The 27,443-nt window shown below is 38.5% G+C and overlaps 1 protein-coding gene across 1 annotated transcript in view; it reads left to right on the top strand.

Annotated features, from left to right (window-relative positions):
• VPS13B (vacuolar protein sorting 13 homolog B) overlaps window positions 1–27,443 on the top strand; it is a 714,200-nt gene that overhangs the window by 550,844 nt on the left and 135,913 nt on the right. Inside the window, exons 32-34 of the mRNA XM_082719962.1 lie at window positions 11,131–11,333; window positions 14,193–14,394; window positions 14,671–14,855. Of these exons, the coding sequence (XP_082576088.1) occupies window positions 11,131–11,333; window positions 14,193–14,394; window positions 14,671–14,855 (590 nt within the window). The remainder of the gene's footprint in view (window positions 1–11,130; window positions 11,334–14,192; window positions 14,395–14,670; window positions 14,856–27,443) is intronic.

The following is a 27,443-nucleotide window of genomic DNA, read 5'->3' as shown; positions in this document are numbered from 1 at the left end:
ATTTCAGTGTTTGAAGTACTTGAAGAAAACAGGCTCCCAGCAACCCGGGTAGCTGAATGCAGGAGAGACATTTATTAATGACGAGTTCAAGGATTTGGCCTGTTTAAGATCATTACTTTCTGTTTACCGTATGTTACACATCTTTTATATTTTTTACACAGCCCACATGTGTCCACACGCAATAATGAAAGCTTTTTTTCCAACAAAAGAATTGTTAATTGTGTAAATATGGTTCTCTTGGGGAATGTGAAGTCTTCATAGGACTCTGCTTCCTCCTAATGAGAAATCCAGTACAATTATACTCTTCCAAGTATATCCACCTTCAATCTTGTCTCTAGCCACATTGGTCTATTTCTTCCTATTGTTTTTAGTTACCAGATTTTAAACTTAATCTAGACTGCTAGAAAACTGTTGGCTGTAGGTTCGATACGTTAGAGTTGTGTCCCATTGCATTGGACTTTGTATGTTTTAAGTAGCATAGGGAAAAAAGTGCTCTTTATTTCTTTTCCTAGTTTTCACAAAGGTATGGTAAAGAATGATTTTTCTAGTTTTAGGTACATTTGGGAAGGGGAAAGGGCAACTGATAAAAATTTCCCATATATACATTTTTAAAACAATGTTCTATAGACAGGAGAAAAAAGGGCCTTTGAGACAACACAAATACTATCAGTTGACATAAAGATATCTCACTGCAAAGTGCTGTTAGAGAAGTAAGTTTCCAGTCCCAGTAATGAGGAGATCTCAGTAGCCTCTCCTCTGCATCTTAATGGTAGCACCCTATAGGTCAGTAGTAGGTGAAATGAACAAGAACTGTTGTAGCCCTCCATACTGGGACAGTGGAAAAAGTGAAGATTAGGAGGAAATCTCTCTCCCTCACTCTACTGAACTTGTGACAGCATTTAGTTTTGCTTATGGTCACAGCATATTGCCCTCCCATCCACATCAGCCATGAGTAGTAGGCTATTTGCTAGGAAAGTTTCTGGCCTAGCAACGTTGTCAGTGATGAGTGACTGAGGACACATCCTAGATGTTCTTTTACTTTCTGGCTGGGCATCTGGACCTGTAGGCTATGTTGGCATAACATACTGAGGCCATGCAGGACAGCTGGGGACGGGAAAAAGCATTTATTCACAACCCTGTTGCCAGTTGAAAAAATGAAATTACTAAGAGCTAACTAAATAGCAGTAGTTTTTATAGAGCAACCTGGTTGCTGGAAGGAGGCAGACAGAATCTGAATCCTAGCCTTGCTACTTACTGGCAGTTGATGGTGGTAAAAGTTACAACACAGCTCATTTCCGAAATGAAGGCAAAAATACTGAATTCACAGGCCTGCTGAAAGGATTAGGTGAGATAATGTACTCAGAATACCCTACACATTCCTTGGCACAAATGTATTAAATTCCTCAATAAATATTGGTGTTTTTTGTATCTTCCTTCCCTTCCCTCTCTCAGCACCATGTGAATGCTGAAGTCATAGGTCATTAAATTTTCGAGTTGCAAGTTATCTTAAAGATCATCCTTTTCTTTATCAAGAACCCTTTTTTTTATCTTATTCTCTCATAGATCTCATGATCCAAACACATTGCATTTAGGATGAGATAGCTAACGTAACTACACCAACTCGATATGACTGTAACCAAAAAGAAAAATTTACTGCACTTCCAAGCTTGTTTCAGATAGATTCATGATTTCTTTCGGGGTCTTTGAAATATGGAAAATACCTCATGAACCACCCTTACTTTGTGGAACTCTCTCGGGTCAAAGAATCTCAGGTGGAGGCCCACTGAGCTAATCCTAACTCCCCCCTTAAGCTAAGGGTGAAAGATTAAGTGATTTGCCCAGCGATATTCTGAGGTGGAGTGAGGACTAGAACATGTCTCCTGGCTTTTGATTGGTCACTTATATCAGACTTAAAACACCTGGATTATGCAGATCAAGACAAATTTCTAAGCAGTTGTAGTAAATTGTTAAGTCATTTTGCTTTCAACACTGTTTGAGGAAGTTTATACCAATTCTTCCATCCCTGTAACTTACTTTAAAAAAAGTTTGATTCACAGCAGTTTCCTCACATAATTAAATTAACCAGCTACCGCATTCATCTAAGGAACTTTTGAAGTGTGTATTTACTGTTGTTTCTTCCTCTGTAAGAAGGTTGCTATACACGTTCCAGTATGCATGGTCGGATCTGCCGGTCTGGTTATAAGAAAGAGAGAGAGAGAGAAAGGAAGGAAGGGAGGAAGGAAAAAAAAGAAATGGCTACATGGTCCAATAAAGTTTTCTTTTTCTAATAAACTGACACAACTGTGAAAACAGTGAGCATTGTGGCAGTTGGAGAGGAAGAAAGAGGCCAAGCTTATCCTCCATTACCCTTTTTGGTATTTTTAGTTTAGTTTTTCTAGAATCTGAGAGTTCTAAAACATTTCTCAAAAAATACCTCTCCCTCTCCCAGACAAAGACCAGATAAAAATAACCAACTTGTAGACATTTTCATCTTTGATGAGTAATTCCCTCTTAATTTATGTGAAAGAAAAAAAAAGAAGTCCCATTTCTGTTACTTGTCATTTTATTATGGCCAAAAGAGGTTTGTGTTAGCGCCTTAGAGCAGGAGGATGGCCGGGGCGGGGGGGGGGGGGTGTTATTCAGCAGTGAGGACTGGGTGAGAGTACATGGGGATTGGAAACCCCACCCATGGCAAATCATCAGACTGGATGGGATACATGTTAGCAAGGGGACCACCCGGTTAGGCTAGACTTTGTAGTAAATTTGTTCAAGAGCATCAGCAGCACTTTCAACATAAATGTAGTTCTCTAACAGCTTTGTTTTGTTCTGTTTCATATATTCATCTTGTGCTGTATTTTAGTTTATATTAATCTTATGCTACATTTTAGTTTACTACATTAATAGGTACAAACATATAGGCATATTATAAAATAGAATGTAATTAAATACAATCTGATCAACTTACATATTCTGATGGGGTTGGGGACAAGGTTTATTTATTTTGTTCATGGTTAAAGTACTCAACTGCCATGTTTTATGTACTTTAACATAATTAGTTGAAGGAACTAGAAATGAGAAGAGTTTTAATCATCTCTTTATGAGCCATACTTAGAAAAAATTTTTGGTTATCTCTTTATGGATCATCTCTTCGTAGGTCTTTATAAAAATTTGTTTCTTCCTCACTTTTTCAGGCACCCTGATGCTTCACTATTATGCAAATTGACCTGTAGCTGTATCTAACCCATGCTTGCTGATTTTCTGGTAGCCTTAGATTGTTTCCAGCTGTATAAAAAAATACCTGGATGTGTTTTGCTAGTACATGTCATCACTGAGTACTCTTCCTCATGACATACAGAAGCCCTGATTCGGATTGCGTTTTGCACAGTCAGCATGTAGAGAATAGGAGCCTTACCAAGTGTCTAGTAGAGACTGACGATGCAGAGCTGGCAGCATTTTGTAAACATTCTCCAAAACAAGTGGTTTGCATTTATTAGTCTTCCGCAGGAGGATTTGAAAGGTCATGAAACTACTTGTTCCTTGAACTAAATTTTTACACTCAATGAAGAGTATGTCAGTATGCAAACCAAGCAAGATTATTTCTGTTTATGGTACCAGTTGTTTCTGAAACTGCTTCTCAATGTTGTTACACCTCATTTAGTTTAATTAAATATCTGCCATTAGTTTGCTAGGGCTGAAATTAAAAATATAAACACAGATTTTTGAAAGAGGCCAATGGAAAAATCAGGCAGAAAAGCATTCTTTTGAATGGAAGGAAGTAGAAGAGGTTATAGACTCGGTCAAAATGACCTGATCACACAATTGCTAAATGCAGTGTGGGGTCCTGGATTGGATCCTGGAACAGGAAAAGGACATGAGGGGAGTAATGTGAAATTCAAATGAGGTCTATAAATTGATAGTATTGAGATTAACTTACCGGCTTTTGAGAATCATATTATAGCTGACGGAAGTTAGCTTATGTAATTGTTAACTTGAAGGGAAGCTGAGTGAAGGGTATCAACTTTGCTGTAAAAGCCTAATATTATTTCGAAGTTAAAAGATTTTTAAAATGACCTGATAAGTGTTTGAGTAACTTTACTAATATTCATGCTTTAAAAGTTTAAGTGACCATTTAAAATCTTACATTTCCACAGCATAGTTCTTTAATTTTTTTTCTTCTCTCTATATTGTTTTTGGAAACTCAGGAGGAAAACGAACAGTTCAGAAGATGTAAAGGATAACCTATATATCTGCCAGCTGAAACAAACGTAAACGTATTGTCCTATTTGCAGTGTGCGCGCACACACACGTACACATAGAGATAAAATGAGATAAAATGTCACAAAATCATGTGGCTTTTTCTAGCGCTAAGAAGATAGCTCTTTATAGTTTTTACATGTAGTCATTTTATCCAACAGCACATTCATAGTCCACTAGGAAGGAGACAAACACATTCCTTAATGCACTTTCTCTTGCCATTTCTACCAGATTTGAAATGTCTAAGTATCCAGTTTACATGAACTCTTGAGTATTCTCCATGGCCCTGGGTGTATGTGTGTGGCTGTACATAAAACAAGATTCATTTCATCCCAAGGAAGGTATTTAGCATGTTTCCTGATAAAAAAACAAACAGGAGAGGACGATGTCCCATAGGCTAGCTTCTCACAGAGTGAAAGAAAGGGAAAAGGAAAATTAATAACCTTGTCACGGGTCCCAGGGATTACTTTCATATTTTGTGGTAAAAGTGTGAAGTTTGGTTTACCATTTATAAATGACCCTTTGTGAAATTTATCACCACTCTTTATTATTAAGTGATCATCATCATCTCTTATTACTGGTCATTTACGCCAAGATTAAAACCACTTGAACTAACACTTTTTTTATTATTTTGTTGTAGCTTTAAAAAAAAAAAAAAAAAAGAATAGCAGGAATTGTTCAAAAGGGAACAGAGACTCTGTTTTTTGTTTTTGTTTTTGTTTTTTTTTAAAGATTTTATTTATTTATTTGACAGACAGAGATCACAAGTAGGCAGAGAGGCAGGCAGAGAGAGAGAGAGGAGGAGGAAGCAGGCTCTCTGCAGAGCAGAGAGCCCGATGCGGGACTCAATCCCAGGACCCTGAGATCATGACCTGAGCCGCAGGCAGAGGCTTTAACCCACTGAGCCACCCAGGCGCCCCAGAGACTCTGTTTTAAACTTAAAAGCTGGTACTTGTGGGCAACCCTTTCTGTGGTGGCACCAGTAACCGGAACCCCTTACTGAGGAGCAAAGCCGCAGCCCACTGGTGTGTGTAGTCAGTGTGCTGGGCCAATGGGCATGTGGGGGTTGGGTTAAATCAGTTGCATAAGCTTCCCAAGCAAACCACACCTCATTTCCTTGTAGGTGTATGGCACAGAAGAACAGAGAAGGGGGCAGAAAGGATCAAGCAGGGCACACTTATGTCTGTGCCTTTGGACATAGACTTATGTCTATGCCTGTGCTCTGTCCTCACTGCCAACATAAGCATCTTCCATTCCCTTTGGCCCCTGTGTGTTTAAGCAAGTCCACAATCCGTGCTGCTAGACCTGCGATAGAGGCAAGTTCAAACTGTAAAAGGATGACAGAGGTTTAAGAAGAGAGTGAGAAGTAGACTTATTATTGGGGAAAAGAAAAGAAAAAAATGACAAGAGACTTAAATATAGGTACACAAATACTTGATTAGAGCGAAAGAATTAACAGTACAAAGAAGAATACAAAGCAAAAAAAAAAAAAAGAAAAAAAGATTTGTTTGATAGTAGAGAAATGTCCCTGTTTTTTAACAGTTCACTTTTTTAACAGTGTCAGTATTACACATGATGTTGGTTGTGTTTTCCCCTCTAGTACTTCCTGAGATCTTGGAACTTGAGGCTGATAAATTGCCAAGGAAAAATCTGGTGTGAGAAAAAAATGCAAATTATTTACTTTACCTTCGTATACCCAGTATGTTGTAGATAACCTGTAAATGTTGGTTGAGTAATGAATCCATGTACACATAAATACCACGGTGGAGGTGATCTCAGATATCCAGAAGGCTCACAGTTAGAAGCATGGGGGTAGCACTGGCTTAAGAAATTAGGCATGGTTATGAATTACTCTCCTAAGAAATTGTCCTTAAAGCCCTGAGGGTGGAGAAATTCACTGAAATAAGGGATTAGAGGTAAGGAGTAAGAATAGAAGATTGTGGGTTACCCTTGGCAATCCCTTTACTTAGAGACTGTATATCAGGTGGGATGCTTTGGCTTGTAAATGACAGAAAACCCAACCAAAGCTGATTTGGGACTTGGCACTGTCCTTAGGCGTGGCAGAATCCATTAGATCTCCCCTCCGTGTTACATAGCTTTGGCCTCAGACGCCACATAGGGACTGCCAGCAGCTCCAGCGCCTTCATTTTCTTAACTTCAAAGCCAGGGAGCAAGAGAAAAGGTCACTCTTCCAAAGGTATTACTGTACCTCATTGATTTTCATTGAATCTCACACACATGCCTGAACCAAAGCCAACTCCGAACAGTATCAAACACGAAAATCAATAAGTCTGGCCAGTTTCCAGCCCTACAAGCCTACTTTCTGGCAAAGCAGTCCTTAGATTCTATTATTGCTGAAATAAAGCTACAGCTGGAATAGTGCCTACCTCAGTTGTAAGGTCTCTGTATCTCGGGTACATTGTGCTCCTCCTGCTCTCCTCACCACACACCTGAGTCTGCCTGGCTTTCCTCTTATTACAGGCTCCCAGGTGTTGGCCTGACCATTGGCTTCCTACTGGGCCATTTTTCTGAGATCACAGTCCTGACCTTTATCTTTATTCTCCCACGGATTCTAGGTATCCCATTCTCTCTACCAAGCAAAAAAGAATAGGATTTGTATGACTACAGTGAAGTGTTCATGCATTTAACAGTGTATGCAGTGACACAAAAGCTGTCAGTATTTCTATATTTATTTGTAATAATTCAAGTTTAGAATTTTTTCTCATGTCCTTCCTCACCCCAGGCGATAAATACTTCTAATTGTATAACTTTGGGGAATTAAGAAAAGCCTTCTATCAACCCTACTTAAGTTCTTTGAGAAGAGATAGATACTTTCTGAGAATATACATAAGATGTAATAATGTAAACTTTGTCATTCCAGTACTAGTCTTTTTTTTTTTTTAAGCAAAACCTCAGGAACTACTTTAGACAGTACAATATCAGTATTTGAGTAGTTCCTGCATAGTAGAACTATCTAGTAAGATCCAAATTCTGTATGTATTAAGTTACTTCTAAAAAGATTTTATCATATGCTTGCAAATATCTTTGTATAAATGAAAGGTATTATAGAGTGAGAAAGGTAATCTCCTTCATCTGTACGCTCCAGACAAAATGTTGTCAAGCCCATTCTTAACAAGACTCCTAGAGATAGATATTAGCCCTTTCTTTTGGTAGACTTTTCTTTGGTAATTACTTTGCTCCCATGAAGCTGTCCTTTATGTCTGTCTTAGTTCTTCTGCTTTAATTTTCACCACTTCAAAGTGATATTCCAGGGATAATTAGAAATCAGCACATTAGAAGGGGTGTTCAGCAAGTTTCTTACTGTCATAGGAAGAGGTACAAATAAGGAAAGAGAGAAGGCTAGAAACCACTCTCTAGTGCATTATAGGCTTCGTAGCCCTCTCTGCTGAGATGGCCTAGAACCAGGGAAGCCCTAGTAACAGTGAGCTTACCTACCACCCAGATTTTGTTTTCTAGATACCATTCTTCAGCAAAAGAAACTCTTTTTGGAGAAATGGCTGATGCCATAGGTGAGATGGGAAAAATACAAGATAAACCTAAAACATCTTAGATGACCAGAAAGTGAAGAAGTTCTCAAAAAATGTTGGGGGTATATCAGAAGGACACAGGACCCAACTTGAAGGGGTTCTTAGTGCCCAGAACTGGGCAGAAGCAACAAAGTAAATGATAGTATTAAATTATAACCCATAAAATAAAATAAATACCCTTGAGTCCATACTAATAGAAATACAGAGTTGAACTAATAAATGGGGTAGAAAGGACACCTCTTTTTACCACAGAATGCTAATTAATAAATGTAGAAGAATAAGAAAAAGGAAAGAATAAGAAAAGAACAAGAATGGAAATAAAAGAATAAGAATAGAAAGAATAAGAAAAATGGAAAAGCAACATGATCACACACCACAGTAATAATCATTGCATGCACGAACCATTGATGGTTGCTAAAACATTGGCGGGTGAAAATCTGGTGTAAAAGAGGATACTTGCATGATCTTCATATATCTCCCACAAGATAGTTGTTATTTTCATAAAAAATAGCAGTTTGGGTTTTTTTTAAGATTTTATTTATTTGTCAGAGAGAAGAGGGAGAGAGAGCGAGCACAGGCAGACAGAATGTCAGGGAAAGGCAGAGGGAGAAGCAGGCTCCCTGCCGAGCAAGGAGCCCAATGTGGGACTCGATCCCAGGACGCTGGGATCATGACCTGAGCTGAAGGCAGCTGCTTAACCAACTGAGCCACCCAGGTGTCCCAAAAACAGCGGTTTTACAGTGGCAAAACCTGGCAGATGCCACTTTAGTCATACAATCAGAGTTAATATTGCCAGTAGTAAAGCATCAATATCACATACCCCAGTATATGGTAACATGGAGAAGGGTATCACTTCTCGGGGTTTCTTGCCAAAAATGTATAACTTCATTCTAAGGAGAAAACATCAGATACACTCAAATGGAGAGACTTTTGGCAAAATAATTGGCCTGGATTATTCAAGAACATCAAGGTCATTAAAGACAAAGAAAGGAGACCAAGGAGACTGAGAGCTAAATTCAGTGGGGATCCCAAGTTTGGATCCCAGACCATCAAAGGACATTTGTGGGGGAAATGGCAAAATTTACATGAGATCTATAGATTACTTACTGGTATGCTATCAGTGTTGATTTCCTGATTTCTGTATTTCTGCTCAGGTTACATAGCTAGGTAAGAGGTATATGCTCGGGAACTCCGCACATTTTTGCAAGTTTTAGGTGCTTCTAACATTGTTTCAAAATAAAAAGGGTTTTGTGGGATATTTTTTAGAGGAGGGGGCCTTGGCATAGATGGCTTCTAAGGTCTTCTCCATCCTACCTTATTATTCTATGACACAGTGATGCAAAATGAAGAATGCAAAGATTTAAGCACTCTGCTGTTTTGTTTGTCAATTAAAACATATGTTGAGACATAAACGTTGGATCACATTTTATACTGGCAATTCAGTTTGGTGGGGTATTTCTTGAAGGGCTATTCTTGTGCCCAGTCCTATACTGAATCAGATGGTCTTGCCTCCGGAATGATCAGTCTACTAAAGCTTGAAAGTGATGTGGTCTACATTTCAATCATTTAGCTTACCAAAGTCTCTCTTCCTTGGTGTTTTAAAATAATGGAGATAGACAGAATGATCTAGAAATTAAGTCATGGAGATAAGAGAACAAGAGCCCCCAAAGTGGGCCCTGAGTTTTTTTAGTCTGGGTGTCTGGCCAGGTAATAATAAACCTTAAATGAGGTAAGCAACCTAGGAGGCCCTTGGTATTAAACATTTTGTGTATGAGGAACCAAAAGAATATTCACATTAAGATTACTACCAGATAATTGGGTATTTCACTCTAGGGCAGAATGAAGATGCATATATTGGGAAATAAAGGGAAATATAATTCTAACATTCCCTTACTACTCATTTGCTGGATGACTGTACTGAATCAAGCCTATACTTCCATAATCCCCATTATGAGAAATTTTGGAATAATTAATTGGTATGTTTCATTTAGCAGATATTTACTACTGAGAAGTAAATATTTCAGGAAATGTATTGCAATTAGATCAGGAAGTTATGGCTTGTGTTCTAAACTCCATTAATGGAGATAATTTTTGATTCTTGGGTATTTGGGGACCTGTTTGTTTCTTTTTTTTTTTTTTTTAATTTTCTGTTTTATCTCTTTTCTTTATCTAAATGAGGGGTAGTTGTGAATCAAGAAAGTTGTATAAATGAAATGGAAATCTTGGTGCCATAATAGAGTTGAAATTTATGAAACAGATTTCTGCCGTCCTAAATTTTAACAGAAGTCTTAGCCTTAACTTACCTGGGTATGATGTCTTCCGTGGAAGATTAGAATTTATGGTCTTATTTCTGCAGTAGGAGCATACAACCTACATGAAGTTTTCAACTCTCCACAGAGTTGAAGAGTCAGTGTGGGTACTGTACTCTGAAACGTGTAGACTATGGGCCTAAGGTGTTTTTTAATCTTTCATCTCTTTTAAGGATCAAGTATCATTAGAAAAATAAGCCATGGGCATTACAAATGTGGTCTGGTGAAATTCAATATTCACAATGACAATTCAGAATATGAGCTCCTTGGGGGAAAGTTAACCCACCACTCTAACTTTGCATCCAAATATCTTAAAGTGTGCTGTTGGTTTTATGAAAAGGTTTTGATCTACACTTCTAGTTTAAGTTCAAAAGAAAACCTACAATTTAAAGTGTATTCCTTTTCTGGGTATATTTACTTTGAACTATAGCATATAGTTTTTCTCATAAATCTAACCTGCCACTATCTGTTTTTAAGACTTTGTAAACTTCAAGTGGTTATGATGTGTGAAGTTTGGATTAAACTAAAATTTTTAGAAAACACATGTTATATATTTTGATTGTTTTGAATTTTAACATAGGCCAGTCAAAAACTTGAGTGTCTAGCAAAGTAATATACTTACTTTGTTACTATAAGAAATCACAGAAAATTGCCCTTTCCCATCATGTTAACAATAGACAAATGAAGCAGCTGTTCTTATTCTTAATGTAGTTGTTTGAAAAACTTGCACAATTTAATGAAAATGTCTCTACTCATAAAACCTAAAATGCTCACACATGGAAAAAGTCATAATGTTTTCGCAAATATTTTTTTGTTAGGAATGTGAAAGAGGCATACCTGCTTCATAACTAGAATTCTATGTAAGTAGCGTAAAACTGTGGGAGAAAGCCAACTGAAAAAGAAGACTAACAAAGGATAAATTAATGCTTTTTAAAAATATGGATAGTTCTTACTCAAACATACTTTTTTGACAAAGAATAATTATAACCTATACCCCTCTCCTTTTTTTTCTTTTCCAGGCGTAATTCTTGGATCTTCATTTCTACTCAGCATAAATGATTTTCTGCTTAAAACAAGTCTCAAAGAAAGAAATCGGATTCTGATAGGACCATGCTGTGCTTCTGCCCATCTGGAAGCTAAGTGGTGTAAACACAGTGGCAATCCAGGCCCAGAACAGTCCATACCAAAAATAACCATTGATTTAAGAGGAGGTCTGCTACAGGTTTGTGGGGATTGGCCACATTTTTCCCCTAATTTTCAACTAGCCTTTTTTCATTTTTTGAACTGTTTCACTAAATCTTGATATGGTGAGAAAGAGTATTATCCGATTGATCTCTCTCTCTTTTTTTTTTAAGATTTTATTTATTTTTTATTTGGGAGAAAGAGAGAGACAGAGATAGTGAGACGAGCATGAGAGGGGAGGAGGGGGAGAAGCAGGCTCCCTGGGGCTCCATCCCGGGATGGTGAGATCATAACCTGAGCCAAAGGCAGATGCTTAATCGACTGAGCCACCCAGGTGCCTCTAAATGATCTCTTACTGAGCTTTTTTAACAGCTTTATTGAGATAAATTTCACATACCATATAATTCACCTAAATAAAGTGTATGATTTAGTGGGTTTTTTTTTTTTTTAGTATATTCATGATGTATGCTCATCACTATAATCCACTTTAGAAACATTCACACAACACCCTCAAAACCCTGTACCCATTAGCATTCATTCCCCATTACCCTCTAATCCTCTCTCTAGATCTAGGCAACTACTAATTGTTTTCTGATTCTGCATATTTGATTGTTCTAGACATTTCATGTAAGTGAAATCACCTAATCTGTGGTCTTTTGTGACTGGCTTCCTTCACACAGTATAGTGTTTACAAGACTCATCCATATTGTTGCAGGTGCCAATACTCTGTTCCTTTTTATGGGCCAAATAGTATTCTGTTGTAGGGCCATACCACATTTATCTATCAGTTGATGGACATTTGGATTCTTTCCACCTTTGGGTATTATGAATGATGCTTCTAGGAACATTTGTGTTAAGCTCTTGTGTGGACATATGTTTTCCTTTCTCTTGGATATGTGATTAGGAGTGGAATTGCTGGGTCATTAAACTTTTTTCTAATTATAGACTTTGCTAGTTATGAAGTAGCCAACGTTGTAAGTGTCATCTCAATATATAAGTGTCTCAAGCACAGTGTCATCAGCAATATATAAGAACCACTTGCCAATGGTAGGTTCTTTAGGTATTATAACACCTGATGATTCACACTTGGCATATAATCAATTACAGCCTTTTACACTTTTGATTTATAGCTATGTATGGACTGTGTGAGGATATTTAGTTTATTTCTTGGTAACTTTCTAGATGGTCAGATTTGAATGTATTCTTTATATGATTTGATGTCCCCTAAGTTTAACATAAATCCAAAAACCTTGAGAAATTCACAATTATGAAAATGTAAATGACTGATTTGTTAGTAATCAGTTAGAGGCATTTGTTAGAGGCATATTACATATGAATTTCTTGTTTTTATCTACAGGTCGTGTTGCCTTGACTTTTTCACCAGTTTTCTTACTGACAGGGAGCTAGATGTGGAAAGATTCTAATAACTTACTGCTTTGTATTGCTTTGTGGAGATTTTTGGCATCTATCAGAAATCTTCATGTATTTAATAATAAGTGTATCATTTCATGTTGTTTTATCAACAATATTAACAGTATTACCATTTTCCCAAGACAGCAAAGTAACTCCTCATTAAAATCAACAATAAGACAAAAACATATTATCTCTACATTATAAAGTCACCATCTCTTGACAGTTAAAGCCTAAAGCACAGTGTTCAACTCCCCAGCTTGGGGAGTTTTTCAAGATCCAATAAAAACAAGATTGAAGAGAACACAGTAGACTTAGTATCATATCTCTTACCTTTATTTCTGTTGCCTTAATTCCAGAGAGCAGGACCCAAACTTAGGTTTAAAGTTTACCCACAGGTGGGACGCCTGTGTGGCTCATTTGTTAAGCATCTACCTTTGGCTCAGGTCATGATCCCGGGGTCTTGGGATTAAGCCCCACATTGGGTTCCCTGCTCCATGGGAAGCCTGCTTCTCCCTCTCGCACCCCCCTGCTTATGTTCCCTCTCTCATTGTGTCCATCTCTGTCAAAAACAAATAAATAAAATCTTAAAATAAAATAAAATTTACCCACAGGGGTAGGGTTATTTTTTCCTACTTCGTTATATTTTTTCTCTTTTCTGTGTTAATCTGGTTCTCTTAGAAATAATGGTTGTATTGCCTTTATCCAATATATACAGACAAGTGTAATATTATTTACATTTTGAGTCCTCTGACATTAATCATTATTACCCACTGGTCATACTTCTGTTATGGACTAGTACTCTTCACATGGAGGAAAAAAAGAGAATTTGATCCACTTTATTAGAAAAAATACCAAGGCCTTTGTCCTGAAACTCTACTGTATCTCCTCTATAGTTGATTATCAGAGGCTGAGGAATACTGTATGTTGGTACATTCTCACTAAACACAGAAGTTGGGAGCCTTGTGAGTTCAAGTTCATTGAGCATCTTCTCTCTCTTTTTCTCTGAAGAGTAAAAGTGCAAAGAATGGAATCTTATAATTAAGAGGTGTTTGTTAAATCTCATGACAAGGAAGGTATTCCACAAGGTTATTATTCCACAAGGTTATTATTATTCTTTTATTAACATTTCAGCCTAGAAGATCTTCATTACCTTCTCTCGGACTGTAATAGATACTGTTTTCTCACTTAGGCAAGTTAACTCATAAACATTACCTTGCACTAACATAATTTCATTGGTAACCCAGCATTTAAAATTGATTGTTATTCGCACAACATATGATGTAATTGACTTTCTTGTTTTTATGTATTTACTCAAGTAATAGAAATTCATCCCATATGTCACTTAGCAATTATAGTTAAGTTATTGTCAATAATTAAATTGAATGTAATTATGGTCTCACCTTAACTCTGGTATGATTGTGCCTAATTATCCTCATGAAATGTTTGTATTTAAAAGTCACTAAAATTTTTCATATGATTCTTAAAGGTTTTCTGGGGTCAAGAACATTTGAACTGTTTAGTGCTTCTACATGAATTACTCAGTGGATACCTCAACGAGGAGGGAAATTTTGAAGTTCCTGATGCAGTTCCACACATGCCATCTCCTGTGGAAAAGAACCAGATGTTTCAAAGTGAACAAAGTTCGGATGACCTACGGACAGGCCTGTTCCAGTATATACGAGATGCTGGTAAGTAGCAACAGCTTCAGCGTGAAAGAGAGTTTTTACTGCACGTTCACTAAATAACATATCAAGATCGCTTGAAAAGTATGTTAATAGCTGCAGTACAAAAATAGTACATTACCATTCACTCTGTCTTAGGGGAAAATTCTTAATTTGTTCCTGTCCTAAAGCATCTAAAAATGGCCAGCCAGCTTCTTTACATCCTTACCTTTTATCCTCATAATGTTTCTGTACCATGTTCCATTTCAAAAGCATGCAGTTAATTATTTTTTCCTTTAACAGAACCTTTGAAAATGCCTGGTGTCTATGAAGTCTTGTTTTACAATGAAACTGAAGATAGCTCAGGGATGATGTTATGGAGATATCCAGAACCCAGAGTGCTCACCCTTGTACGGATAACTCCTGTGCCCTTCAACACCACGGAGGATCCGGATATTAGCACCGCAGACCTTGGCGATATGCTTCAGGTAAGTAATGACTATTCATTTCAAATAGAAGCACTGTGGAGTAGTGCTGATTAGATACTAGGAAAAAAGATTAGAGGAACGCTTTGGTGGCTCAGTAGGTTGAGCCTCTGCCTTCGGCTCAGGTCATGATCCCAGGGTCCTAGGATCAAGTCTCGCATTGGGCTCTTTAAGACTCAGCGGGGAGCCTGCTTCTCCTCTGCCCACCTCTCCCCCGACTTGTGTTCATGTCCTCTCTGTCTCTCTCTCTCTCTGACAATTAAATCTTTAAAAATAATAATAATTTAAAAAGATTAGAGCATTCCTGTTTTTTCCATCAATAGTATCAGAGAGAAATGCGCACAAATATACGTGTGTGTTTGTGTGTGTATGGATACATACATATGTATATACATATCCACAAAATAGAAATTTTAAAATAGGGAATAATGTAATTCAGATTCATGATTCGTGGCAATTTTGAGAATTCTCAGTTCTGCTCTTAGCCCTTTTTATAGGTAGGTTATGTCACATGTTCTCTAATTGTAATGGGACAGGTGTCATTCAGTTCACCACACATTTTTCGAATACCTACCATGTGCTCACACTCTTCATCATTTCTAGAAATAAAATAGAAATAAATATGAAATAAATAAATAAATAAATAAATATGAAATAAAATGTCCACGTAAGGCCAGAATGGTTGACCCAGTTTTCATCTTCATTTCCAGAGCTGACAATGGTCTTGGGCTTGAGGTCGCTGAGAGGAAAACTATCTAACCAGTGATCATGTTCCATGTGACTTGATGAAAGTTTGTTGCTTGTCATTTCCAGAGTTTAATGTAAATGTCATTGAGGTTATCACTACATTAGCATTCTGCTGATCAGTATTCTACAGATCTGAATTTCTCCAAAAATGTGTTTTCCTCTTAGTGCCCCACCTATCACTAGATCACAGATCAGAACAGTGAAATTGCTCTCTTTCCCTGACTCCCCACATCTCCTCATCAATAAGTCCTGTCAGTTCTTATTATCCTGATGCCTCAGAATACATCCCTATTCTATCTACCTCCCTCTTTTTATTGGTACAACTGGAGTCCAGGCTGCCACCTCTCTGGTCACTGTTACAGTAGCTTCCTCACTGGTCTCAAGGATTCCATTCTTGACTCCCTGTAATGCATTTTCCAAATAGCAGTTAAAGTGATCTTTTAAAAACATAGATGAGGTCACATCACTCCTCTAACTTAGAACCTGATGGTGCCTTCCTCTACTTCTTAGAACCAGAGTCAACCATCTTGCTATGGCCTATAAGGACCCATGATGTGTGCCCTGCCCACCTCCCTACTTGGTCTCATGCCGGTCTCCCTATTCCTTACTATGTTCCAGCCATACTAGCTGAGCATACCACTTGAGAGTCATTTCTCTTACTCTGTTCCCCCACTTTGTCAGTCAGGTGCCAGCCCAAATGTTCTGTCATGGCTGGGTAAACTACCACTTCTTTATTCTAAATTATTATATTACTTTGTTTTACTTTTGTCATAACTCTGATTACTATTTAGTTATTGTATGCATTTATTTATTTACTTGCTCATGGTCTTTCTCTCTCTACCATTAGAAGATAAGCTCCCTGGGGGTACCTAAGTAGCTCAGTTGATTAAGCATCCAACCCTCTGTTCAGTCAACCCTCACGGCTCAGGTCATGATTTCAGGGTCCTGAGACCAAACCTTGCATTGCCTCTGTGCTTAGCAGGAAGTCTGCTTGGGTTCTCTCTCACATTTTCCTTCTGCCCCTCCCCCCACTCATGTGTGCGCTCTCTCTCTCTCTCTCAAATAAATAAATAAATCTAAAAAGAAAAGAAGCTCCTTCTATTTCTTGATCACTTTTATCTAGCCCTTGTTATGTAGAGGTATATTCACCAATTTTTTCTTTCTTTCTTTCTTTTTTTTAAGAGAGGGAGTGTGGGGAATGGAGAGAGAGAATTTTTTTTAATTTAATTTAATTTTTCTTCAGTGTTCCAAAATTCATAGTGTATGCAACATACCCAGTGCTCCATGCAATACATGCCCTCCATAATATCCACCACCAGGCTCCCCCAACCCCCACCCCCCTCCCCTCCAAAACCTTCAGTTTGTTTCTCAGAGTTCAGTCTTTCATGGTTTGTCTCCTCCTCCGATTTCCCCCAACTCACTTTCTCCTCTCCGTCTCCCAGTGTCCTCCATGTTATTCCTTGTGCTCCACAAGTAAGTGAAACCATACAATAAATGGCTCTTTGCTTGACTTATTTCACTCAGCATAATCTCTTCCAATCCCGTCCATACTGATACCAAAGTTGGATATTCATCCTTTCTGATGGAGGCATTAATACTCCATAGTATATATGGACCATTCCATATATACTTTATCCATTCATCCATTGAAGGGCATCTTGGTTCTTTCCACAGTTTGGCAACTGTGGCCATTGCTGTTATGAACACTGGGGTACAGATGGCCCTTCTTTTTCACTACATCTGTATCTTTGGGGTAAATATCCAGTAGTGCAATTGCAGGGTCATAGGGAAGCTCTATTTTTAATTTCTTAAGGAATCTCCACACTGTTTTCCAACGTGGCTGCACCAACTTGCACTCCCACCAGTAATGTTCCCCTTTCTCCACATCCTCGGGTAGAGAGAATCTTAAGCAGGCTCCATGCCCAGCGGGGAGCCCAACATGGGTCTCGATCTCACAACCCTGACATTATGATCTGAACCAAAATCAAGAGTCAGAAGCTTAACTAACCAAGGCACCCAGATGCCCTCCCCAATTATTTTAATGAGTGCTCTCTACTTTTTTTTTTTTTTTTTAAGATTTATTTCTTTGAGAGAGAGAGAGAGAGAGCATGCATGGGGGAGAGGGACAGAGGGAGAAAGAGTCTTAAGCAGACTCCGTGCCAAATCCAATTTGAATCCAAAATTCATACTAACATATTAACATTAACATATCATATTCTTGTTAAAATTTCTAATTATATTTATCCAGATGTTCACCTTCTGAATTGATAACAATAAAATGTGTCATCATTTTGTCAAGTGAACTTGAGTGTGCCGAAATATTTGATTTGACAAGATGACGATGGTCTTTGATTTTTTTTCTTGTGATGAGAATTTTTAAAATCTACTCTCTTACCAACTCTGCTTTGATTCTTTAAATCCTTAAATTTGTTTCCTCTCCCGTTAAGATCATATTCATGATTACCTTCTCTACCAACATTCATGGATTATTTTTGCTATGTAAAACAGCAGTATCTTTGACTGCTACTGCCTTACTAGACTTGCTCAAATGCAGAACGTCTTTAGTATCTTCAGTTAAAATGAAAATACATATCAAAGTTTCAGCCTCATATAAGGGCTTCTTTCTAACTGCTTTCTGGGTTCATATTTGTTAAATGTGAACTAACATAAGTCTGGTAGCTATCATAGTATTGTGCCAGTTGTATTAAATAAGGCATTTGAGTTAGTACATTCACCTGTGACGTGTTCTCTATCTTCTCACTGACATTGGAGGGGCAGAAGAGCATTCTGGTTAAGCTCTAGCCAGAATGCTAGATGTCACCTTAGACAAGTAACTGAAGCTCTCAGCCTTGGGTTTTTTGTTTTGCTTTTTTTTTTTTTAATCAATAAAATGAGACTATCGATAATGTGATGATTATAAGAAGGAATATTTGAAAGGCACAGTGAACAGTGCCTGGCACACAGCGTGTGCTATGTGATACTTAAGTATGAGTACTACCAATTACTACCATGGTGACAATTGTCCAAAGTCTTTTCATCTAAGAGAAGCGCAGGCTAGACCAGAGAGAGTGGGGGCCGATGACTCTATTAGCAGTCCGGAAGAGCTGGGGCAGTCCCGCAGCCCAGAGACTGTACTTTTCACATAAGCAAAGCAAAGCACTACATGAAGGAAGCCTGGCAGGGGGCAACAAGCAGAGAGTTGGTATCAAAGAGGTTTCACATCTTATTGAAGAGATAGGAACTGAGTTTGTGGGTAGAGTTCAAAGACAGGGATGCTAGTCTAAGAAGGAAGAGAGGCTTGACCTCCTGTGAGTTGAAAAGGAGAGCTTGATCCCAGCAGTAAGAACACCCAGAATCAACAACTGGCATGGAAGAGTAAAGCAGGACTGACCCTTTTGTTCCCCTGATGAGGAGCAGAATTTGACCCAAGGGTTGGGGCGAGCCTTACTAGTAGAAATAACCCTCTGGGTTGCAATCTTAGAACTGTACAAACTATTTTGTTTCCTTGGAGCTTCTGTGGAGAACAGAAAATATGTTGCATGAATCACAGCTCTGATTCGATATGACAGCTTTTTCCTTGAGCACTTGCAGTGCCAGACCTTGGGCTTGCTTCTGGGGATTCAGGTCCTCAACTGAATGCTGGAGTTAATGTTATTTACCTTTCAGAGACATTACAAGAATTGAGTGAAATATTATAGCTAAAACAAATAAATGCCTTACACATAGTGAGCTTTCAATAAGTGCTCATTTTGTTCCTGCCACTCCTCCTTCACAAGCAGATGTCTGGACCACTTAAAGAACCTTCTAAATAAAATTCCAGCTTTGGTCTTTCTTCCTTTATGCTATCCTGCTAAGTTCTTCAAGGAACAGGTGGATTGTATCAATTCCTTGAGAAAAGCTTTCAATGGTTCTGTCACCCTGGTCAACTGACCTTGAGGGTCCTGCATAGCCTCCCCACCCCCCACCCAGCTTTACATTTCACTCCATTACACATGACTTACCCTCCAGTCAGACCGGCCTGTCCAGCCTTTACCAAAGCTGCCAGTGACAGCCCACTTCCACACTTACTCCTTCTTCATTTGAATCTTCCCCTTTCTCTGCTGAGATCCTACCCGCACTTCCAAATAGCCCATATGCCTTCAACTCCATGAAGCCTTACCTGGATGCCATCTCCACACATAGTACCCCCTTCCTCTGTAGTCCTGCAACACTCCATAGCACCACTTTTATGCTATTTCTTACCTTACTCCTCACATTTTATGTGTTCATATCTTGTCTCCTAGATTGTAGGTTTCCAAAGGCAGTGATTGTATCCAATCTGTCATTATGTCCCTTATAGTAGCCATTGCCCTGGAGATGCTCAGTATAGCAAATGGATGAATGAAAGCATGAGTATCCATGTTTCTGTTTTGTGTTATTCCAAAGTATTACATTGTTTGTCATAATTGTGTGGGGCTATTGAATGAGTTTGGTTTTACAAACTGAATTATGTCAAGATGCATTGTGTTATGCTTCACTGGTAGTATCTACCATAAACACACAGTCTAATGTCATTACATTACATAGGCTTTTGGTGAGATCATTGAATATACTGCCAAGCCCACTGCCCCCTAGATAGAGGCTACTTCTTAAATACAAAGATAAGTTAATCTCTTTGGTTTTAGTCCTGAAAACAGAATCAAGTTTGGTTGACTTCTTCCTTGAGGACCGTTTAGTTCATAAAAAAACTGACCTTATAGAGTTCACTTATACAGCACCCTCAGATTTGTCTGTTTATATATCTTTCCATGACTGAAAATGGCATTTATAAAGTCTCCCCATATGAATTTATGGAATTTATTTTGCAATTGTAATGAAAATTTGGAAAACACGTTTATAATATTAAATCAAACTAACCAGGTTCTGTATAAAGACCCGAAATTAATGTTCACAGAAAGTAAAAGGAGCCTATTTTATGGTCAGTTCATAATTTTAACATGTTAATATTAAGTATTAGCAGTATACTTAGGTATTAATAGGATTACAACTTGTAGGGTAGAATAATGCCATCAACCTAGAGGGAATATTGTATCATTTTAGTGAGCTTAACTGTCAGAATTTCTGGCCCTATGTCTGGCACGTTCTAAATTTTCCTTTCCTCATCTTGTGTACACTGCCTACTTAGGATTCAATTTTGGAAATACACATGTACCCAGATTATAAAATTTTAATCCATGTTTGGAGTAAAATTGATAATGGGTATTTTAATTCTCATGCAGATCTGTCATGGTACTTGTTTTTATTCTCTCAGTACTGCGTTATACTTGTTTAATATTTGTTTTCATCTATGTGTTGCACTAAATTTTGAGATATCTTCATTTGGTATGTGAGAATAGGCCAAACTGAGTATCATCTTTCCTCAAGGATCTTAAGAGTATAAAGTTTGAGCATTATAATTCAAGACAAACACTAAAGGGGTGGAATCACTGAAGCAATTTAAACAGAGGGGAAGCAAAGTTAAGGAAGTAAATTGGAGGATGAGTTTGGCATTGATAACATACAATGTAGATTAAAGGAAAAGAGGTAAAAGCTAAAGTCAGGAATTCCTCTAATGTAAGAAACATCTAGGGTGTATATAAAATTCCTAGTGTTAAAGCCAGAAGAGAAGGATGGGACACCTGGGTGGCTCAGTTGGTTAAGCATCTGCCTTCTGCTCAGATCATGATACCAGGGTTCTGGGATCGAGGGCCACATCAGGCTCACTGCTCAGTGGGGACCTGCTTCTCCATCTTCCTCTGCCTGCTGCTTTGCCTAGCTGTGGTCTTTCTCTTCTCTCTCTCTCTCTCTGCCAAATAAATAAATAAAATCTTTTTTTTTCTTTTTAAGTCAAAGGAGAAGGAAAGAAAATGTTCAAGTAACTTGAGGAAAAGTAAACGAGGTTCACAAAAGTTTACACCAAAAGAATTAATTAATACTTAGATTCAGATCTATACTTTCAGAAAATGTGCATATAATTAACAAATAAGGTTAACATCTCTGTCATTTTTATTTCCACTTCTCCCCAACATTTGTTAGCATTTCTCCCCAACAAAGAATTATTTGATATCTTCTCAATCTAGTGTAGGATACTATAATGTATGGATAATGAGGAAATAAAGAGATTGATCTGTCCCTATTCTTACAAGGTTTATAATCTACTTGAAAAAAAAGAGGGCATAATTACATACACTGCAAACTCGTAAGATAAAACAGCTAAATATAAAGATAGACCCATGCATTTATATAGGAAGAATCATGTAATTTGGGAAATTCTAACATCTGAAAGTAAGCTGAATTAGTTGGTAACAAAAGAATTAATTTGTGACAAAAGCTGTAGGATTTCATAGCACTTTCTCAGTGAAAAAGGCATTTTCAAGCTTGGGAATTTAGTGCAGAATTCTTATGAAAAAAACATGACTAGAGTCCATAAATGATATCTTCACAAGGATAACAGGAAGAAAAAAGACAAAAGCAAGCTGTGTCATTTGTTTATTTCTGGTGGAGAAGGAGAACAGTAAGCCAAAGAAATCAGTGCACTCATGTAGGGTTCATTTTTGTTTATTCAGTTCTCAAAAGTCAGGGAAATTATTTTTTAAAGTCACACTAATACAATTATAAAAATCAAAGTGAAACCACATTGGAAGAATAATGAAGAAAAAATTACATAATTACATACTTGGAAACCAAGGAGAATCTAAATGGTTAAGTTAACACACTTTTGCTCCAGTGTGTTATGATCTGTGTTTCACACCCAGAACTGTGCTAGATGCTTTGCATAATAACCTTGGTAAATCTCATTTTATCCTGTGAGGTGCGTGTTATCCCCACTTTATAAAAAGTGAGGAATCTGAGGCCAAGAGAATTAACTTGTCCTGAACTATAAGACTTAAAAATGGGAGATCCAGAATTTTATCCCAGGTCTTTCTGACCCCAAAACCTATGGTTTTGACCCTATTTATACAACATTGGGATGATAATACCGTAGATGATACATTCAGGTGATAGTGAGCTACTCTGTTGAAAATGTGGAAAGAAAGAGAATAAAATTATCCTTCTACTTCAAACTATGAAAGCATGAAATCATGAATCTGACCCCAAATATGCAAAATAACCCTAAACAAATAAAAGGACTCCTAGACACACAAGATGGATTGGATATTAAGATAGCTAAAGAAAGAATGTTTCCTTCAGAAGGAAACTGGTCAGCTCTAGAAGCCTAGTAAGGTCGCAGAAGCATTTGTTGGCAAAAGCTCTCCAGGCAGCATCCAAAGAAATGGTGCCCAAACGTCTGGTTCACCTGGTAGCTAAATCCTGTCTCTGGAGATGAATATAGCAGCTGTCAGATCTCCGTGCCTAACATTCAAATCATCTAACTACCCAAACAACCTTCTAACACTTTGGCTCCCAATGTAATCTGTCTACGGAGAGAATATCGTATATTGCTCAGGCCAGCATCAGTATCCAGGCCGCTTGGCAGTTATACATCTCATGGTAAATTAATAACTTGGCATCTGGTTTATATATCAGTCTCTAGTGAACTGTGTTGCATGACTCAGCATACCTAAGTCTAGTCAGTGCTGGCGCACCATGGAAATCTCCTAAGACTGCAAGACCAATGGCCAGATCTTGAATGATGGCAAATCCATCATGTTGAGTACCCTCTTGTGGAGCCCTGCCTTCCCAGCGTGCTGGTCCTTCCCAGATGACATCTCTGTTTGTGCACTGTGTCACCAACGTTCCCAAACAAAATTCTACTCTCACTACCATGAAGAGTAGTGAGATATCTACCATGAAGTAAATATGATGTATGTAAAGCACCCAGCCATACATAGTTCGGGGCTTAGTAAGTTATTATTACAACACACAGTAAATGGGAGCTGCTGTCAGCATCATCATTATCATCATCATAGCAATTGATCAAAGAACCTACTGTGTAGACCAAGAAAGCCCTGTTTTCTGAGAAAGACTTTTTTTGTATTTATAGCCTGTTGATGTCTTAACAGTTGTTAGGAGTGCTGTGCCTGTGATTAATAGCGTGCTTTCACTGACAGAGACTGGTTGCTATAAGAGGCACTACCTTCCCGAAGCTACATGGTCAGGCCCTCCGAGGTAGTATGTCAGCTCCAGTCCTCCAGGTTGCAGGTAGCAGAAACCCCTCTGAAGCTGACTTAAAGAAAAATGGGGGGGATCTAGTATCAAGATACAGTGGGGAGTTGGAGAGGCCAAGGGCAGCAGGGCCTCTCAAAGGATGAGGCCAGGAATGGAAGATGGGAACCGTGGGGAATATTTATACACTATCACTTTTCTCTGCTTCTTTCCCTATGTTTGCTTCATTCTTCCCTTTCAACAACTAGCTTTCCTTCTCAGGCCTGCTGGTAGTTTCCCACAATTCCCAGAGCCAAACTCCAAGAGTCACAAGTACAAGTGTAACGTCCAGTTGAGTTCCACATTCCTCATCCACCTAGAGGGGTGTCAGGTGTTCTTGGTTCATTCAACTATGGTCATCAGGTGGGGTCACATTCCCCAACATGGCTGTGAAGTAGGGGTCATTGTGAGCTCGGTAGATACCCCAAAAGGGATCCATTTTATATCGGATCTCTCTTACTCTTCTCATTTTTCACTCTGCCTGGTTTGGCCAAACTCATGCTCTGTACTGGCCTCACACTGTCAGCTGCTTCTTTCCAGCCTAACTCTGAAGGTCTGTACAGCATGTCCTGTTCTTCCAAGAGGGAAACCTTTTACATATGCTCTGTGGTTTAGAGAAGCTTCAATGCGGGCAGAGGGTCTCTAGAAAGACTGCCTCACTAAAAAAAAAAAACTTGATTCCTTTTTGCTATGGTTTTTCCAGCTTTTCCCTTTGCTGCTATTGACAGAGCTGTTTCTCTCTGTACATCAAAGGCTGTCTGCATCTGGAGAAAAACCTCACATCACTTCTTAAATCTTCTCGTTGTCCTCTCCTAGCATCCTCCCAAAGTATCGATTCAACAAGCTCCTATGTCTTACTGACACATAGGAATTATTTTCTTATCCCCCAAATGCCTCAAATCCATGTCTTTCTTGGTCAGCCCTTCCTTTTTAATGCAATGACTGTGTAGCAAATTAGCAGCTTCACAAATTCTCTGCTCTCCCAGGTCTAATGAAGTGTAAGAGCGTCTCATATAAAACCGTTTTCTATTTTTGAAATCAGGTTTACGATGGGATGCTTTGTGCCTGTCGCTTAGTGGTGATTTAATCATGTTTGGTTTTCTGATAATATCCTATCTTACATACTTACCCACAGGTGGAATTAAAGCATCATTAAACCTTATAGATATGTGGGTGCTATTCTTTTTCATAATTACATGGGAAAATGTCTCATGTGAGGCAATGATACTCAGTATTATCCAATAAATGAGAAACTGGACTTTGCTGCTTTAAACTTGATTTTATAAGCTTCCTGTAATTCTAAAGCACATGTACCTGATAGGCAAAGGTGATGATATTAGCACCTGGTGACATGACATAAAAAGAATCCTTCTGAGACTTACTTGCAATCCAATACGATGTACCTCTTCCATGCACAGCTTAAAAAGAATAAAAGGAAGTGTTCTTGGGTGTTTCTTTTCAGCTGTGTTGGGCGGTTCACTTAGAACTGCAAATATCTTCCCAGAATCCCGAGCCTTTTTATTTTATAAGCACCTCGAGCCCACTGGCAGCTGTACTAATGTGTCCCAGAAGGCTTTGCTCCTATCCATCATCTTCAGAAGGGGTGCTCAAAGCCCAGATATGAGATTCATTGTTGTTGAAATGCAGAAATTAAAAAAAAAAAAAAAAAGAAGAAGAAGTCCTGGGAGCTTAAGGGAAGTAAGAGGCAGAGCCAGAGTCTTAAGAAATAAGGGAAAAGCAAAAGTCCTTTGTACCCCATGGACACAGTAATAAATGGTTCTGAATGACAGGTCACTGGGCTGGATCGACTACTAAGTATCCCACATCCAGAAGCATTGCCTCCTTTTTTGGACAGGGAGGGAGGAACCTAAAATAGAGTATTCCCTGAGGATACTTTTAATCATGCTGTCTTTGTGGTGTTGTAAAAGTAGGAAAAAAGGATCTAGGAATATATTGAAAAGAGCTCTGCTTAAAAATGTTGAAGTTAATGCAGAAAATACAGATAAAAGGACCTGGGTTAGGGCCATGAAATGTACAAAGGTCGATGAGGCTCTGGTTCTGCTCTCAAGGCATCTCTAGTCTTTCAGGAAGGGTAATAAGAACACAAAATGAGGCGAGGTAGAACCATCAAGTGCCACAGAAGAAACAGAGAGAATGTGCCTTTTTAAACAAGGAGAGCTTACATCTGCCTGGAAACAGTAGGAAAATGCTTCATAGAGGAGATGGCAATTGAGGGACTCCCTAAAGGCTGAGCGGAGTCTCAACATAGAATGAAGGGAAAGGGGAGATAAAGAAAAAATCAGTCTGAGCACAATTACAGAATTGAGAGTAAGAGAAGACATATCTGGAAGGTGGCAAACAATCTGATTTGGCTAACGTAGGTTATACAAATAAGGGATTCATGGAAGGGTGGTAAGCGGCAGATGTATGTTTTTTAGTCCGTGTCCTTTCCATGGAGGGAAAGAGGAAGGCAATACATTTTCTGTGAACCTAGAATGTACCAGGCACTAAACTTGTCCTTTTGTATATTGTGTCCCAATGATCTGCACTACGATGCTGCATATTACATACTATTATCTTTACTTTAGAGCTAGGATTACTTAGGTTCTGAGAAGTCATACAATTTCCCCAAGAGTGCAAAGCAAATAAGGAACTAAAATCAGGACTCAAAGCTAGGTTTGTGTGAATTTTTTTCTTCTGCGTTGTGCTACCTTGACTCCTTTTGGATAGAGTTGTCTTTAATTTGATAGGCACTGGAGAACCCTTGGCAGTCCAGGCCTTCAGGTAAATTGATTTAGAAGTCTGATAAAGAGTAGATGGTAGAAAGAAGAGACCAAACATGAGAAGACCTGTTGGGGATCTCAGAGAGGAGACAACAGAGGCTGTAATAAGCTAGAGTGGGGTCAGAGGGCGGGGATATGAGGAAAAAGAAGTGATCGGAGGAGATGCTGTATGCTCTATGCTCTTGACAACTAATTGGGTAGTTTAATGACAGGGAGTAAGAAAAGTCATAGATGACTGCTAGATTTAAGATCAATAGGCAGCAGGATGAGACTATTTACAGAAATAGCTTGGCACTATTCACCATGCCAAGTACCTTAGGCAGATTTCCTACTTCTGAAATCAGCTCTGCAGAGGTGAATGTTCTCCCCTTATTAAGGAAAGAAAGCTGAGAATCTGAAAAATTCAGTGACTTGCCATGGGCCTGTTCTCCCTGAAATGTATGTGAATGAACATAGATTTAATGTGCAATTTCAAGAAACTTTATAGATTATAGATTCCTATAAAGTTTTTTATGAATCCTTGAGGTGGAATCCCAACAACACAGGAAAAAACATTAGAGCTATTCAGATCTGCATCAACTAGGATTAGGTTCAGATATGAGAGACAGAAAATACCCAATGACAGCAACATAAACAAAACCGATGTTTCTTTTCCTGTCCCATGTGAGGACAGCCTGAAGGTAGGTGGACTAGGACTGTCAGTATCTCTACAGAGTCATGAGGGTCCAGGCATCTTCCTGCCTCCCGCTACTCTGCTGTCACTCAGGCTCTTGCTTTGCCTTCATGGTCCAATATGGCTGCACGACCTTTTAGCATGTTGTTGCCATTCCAACCATGAGAAGAGGAAGGGACCAAACTTGGAACCCACACTCTGAACACTGTGCTGCTAGCATCCCAG

Source organism: Mustela nivalis (genome assembly GCF_964662115.1).
Source record: "Mustela nivalis genome assembly, chromosome: 2".
Lineage (NCBI taxonomy): Eukaryota > Metazoa > Chordata > Mammalia > Carnivora > Mustelidae > Mustela > Mustela nivalis.
Note: the sequence above shows the minus strand (reverse complement) of the source record. Positions and strands in the feature narration are given on the sequence as shown.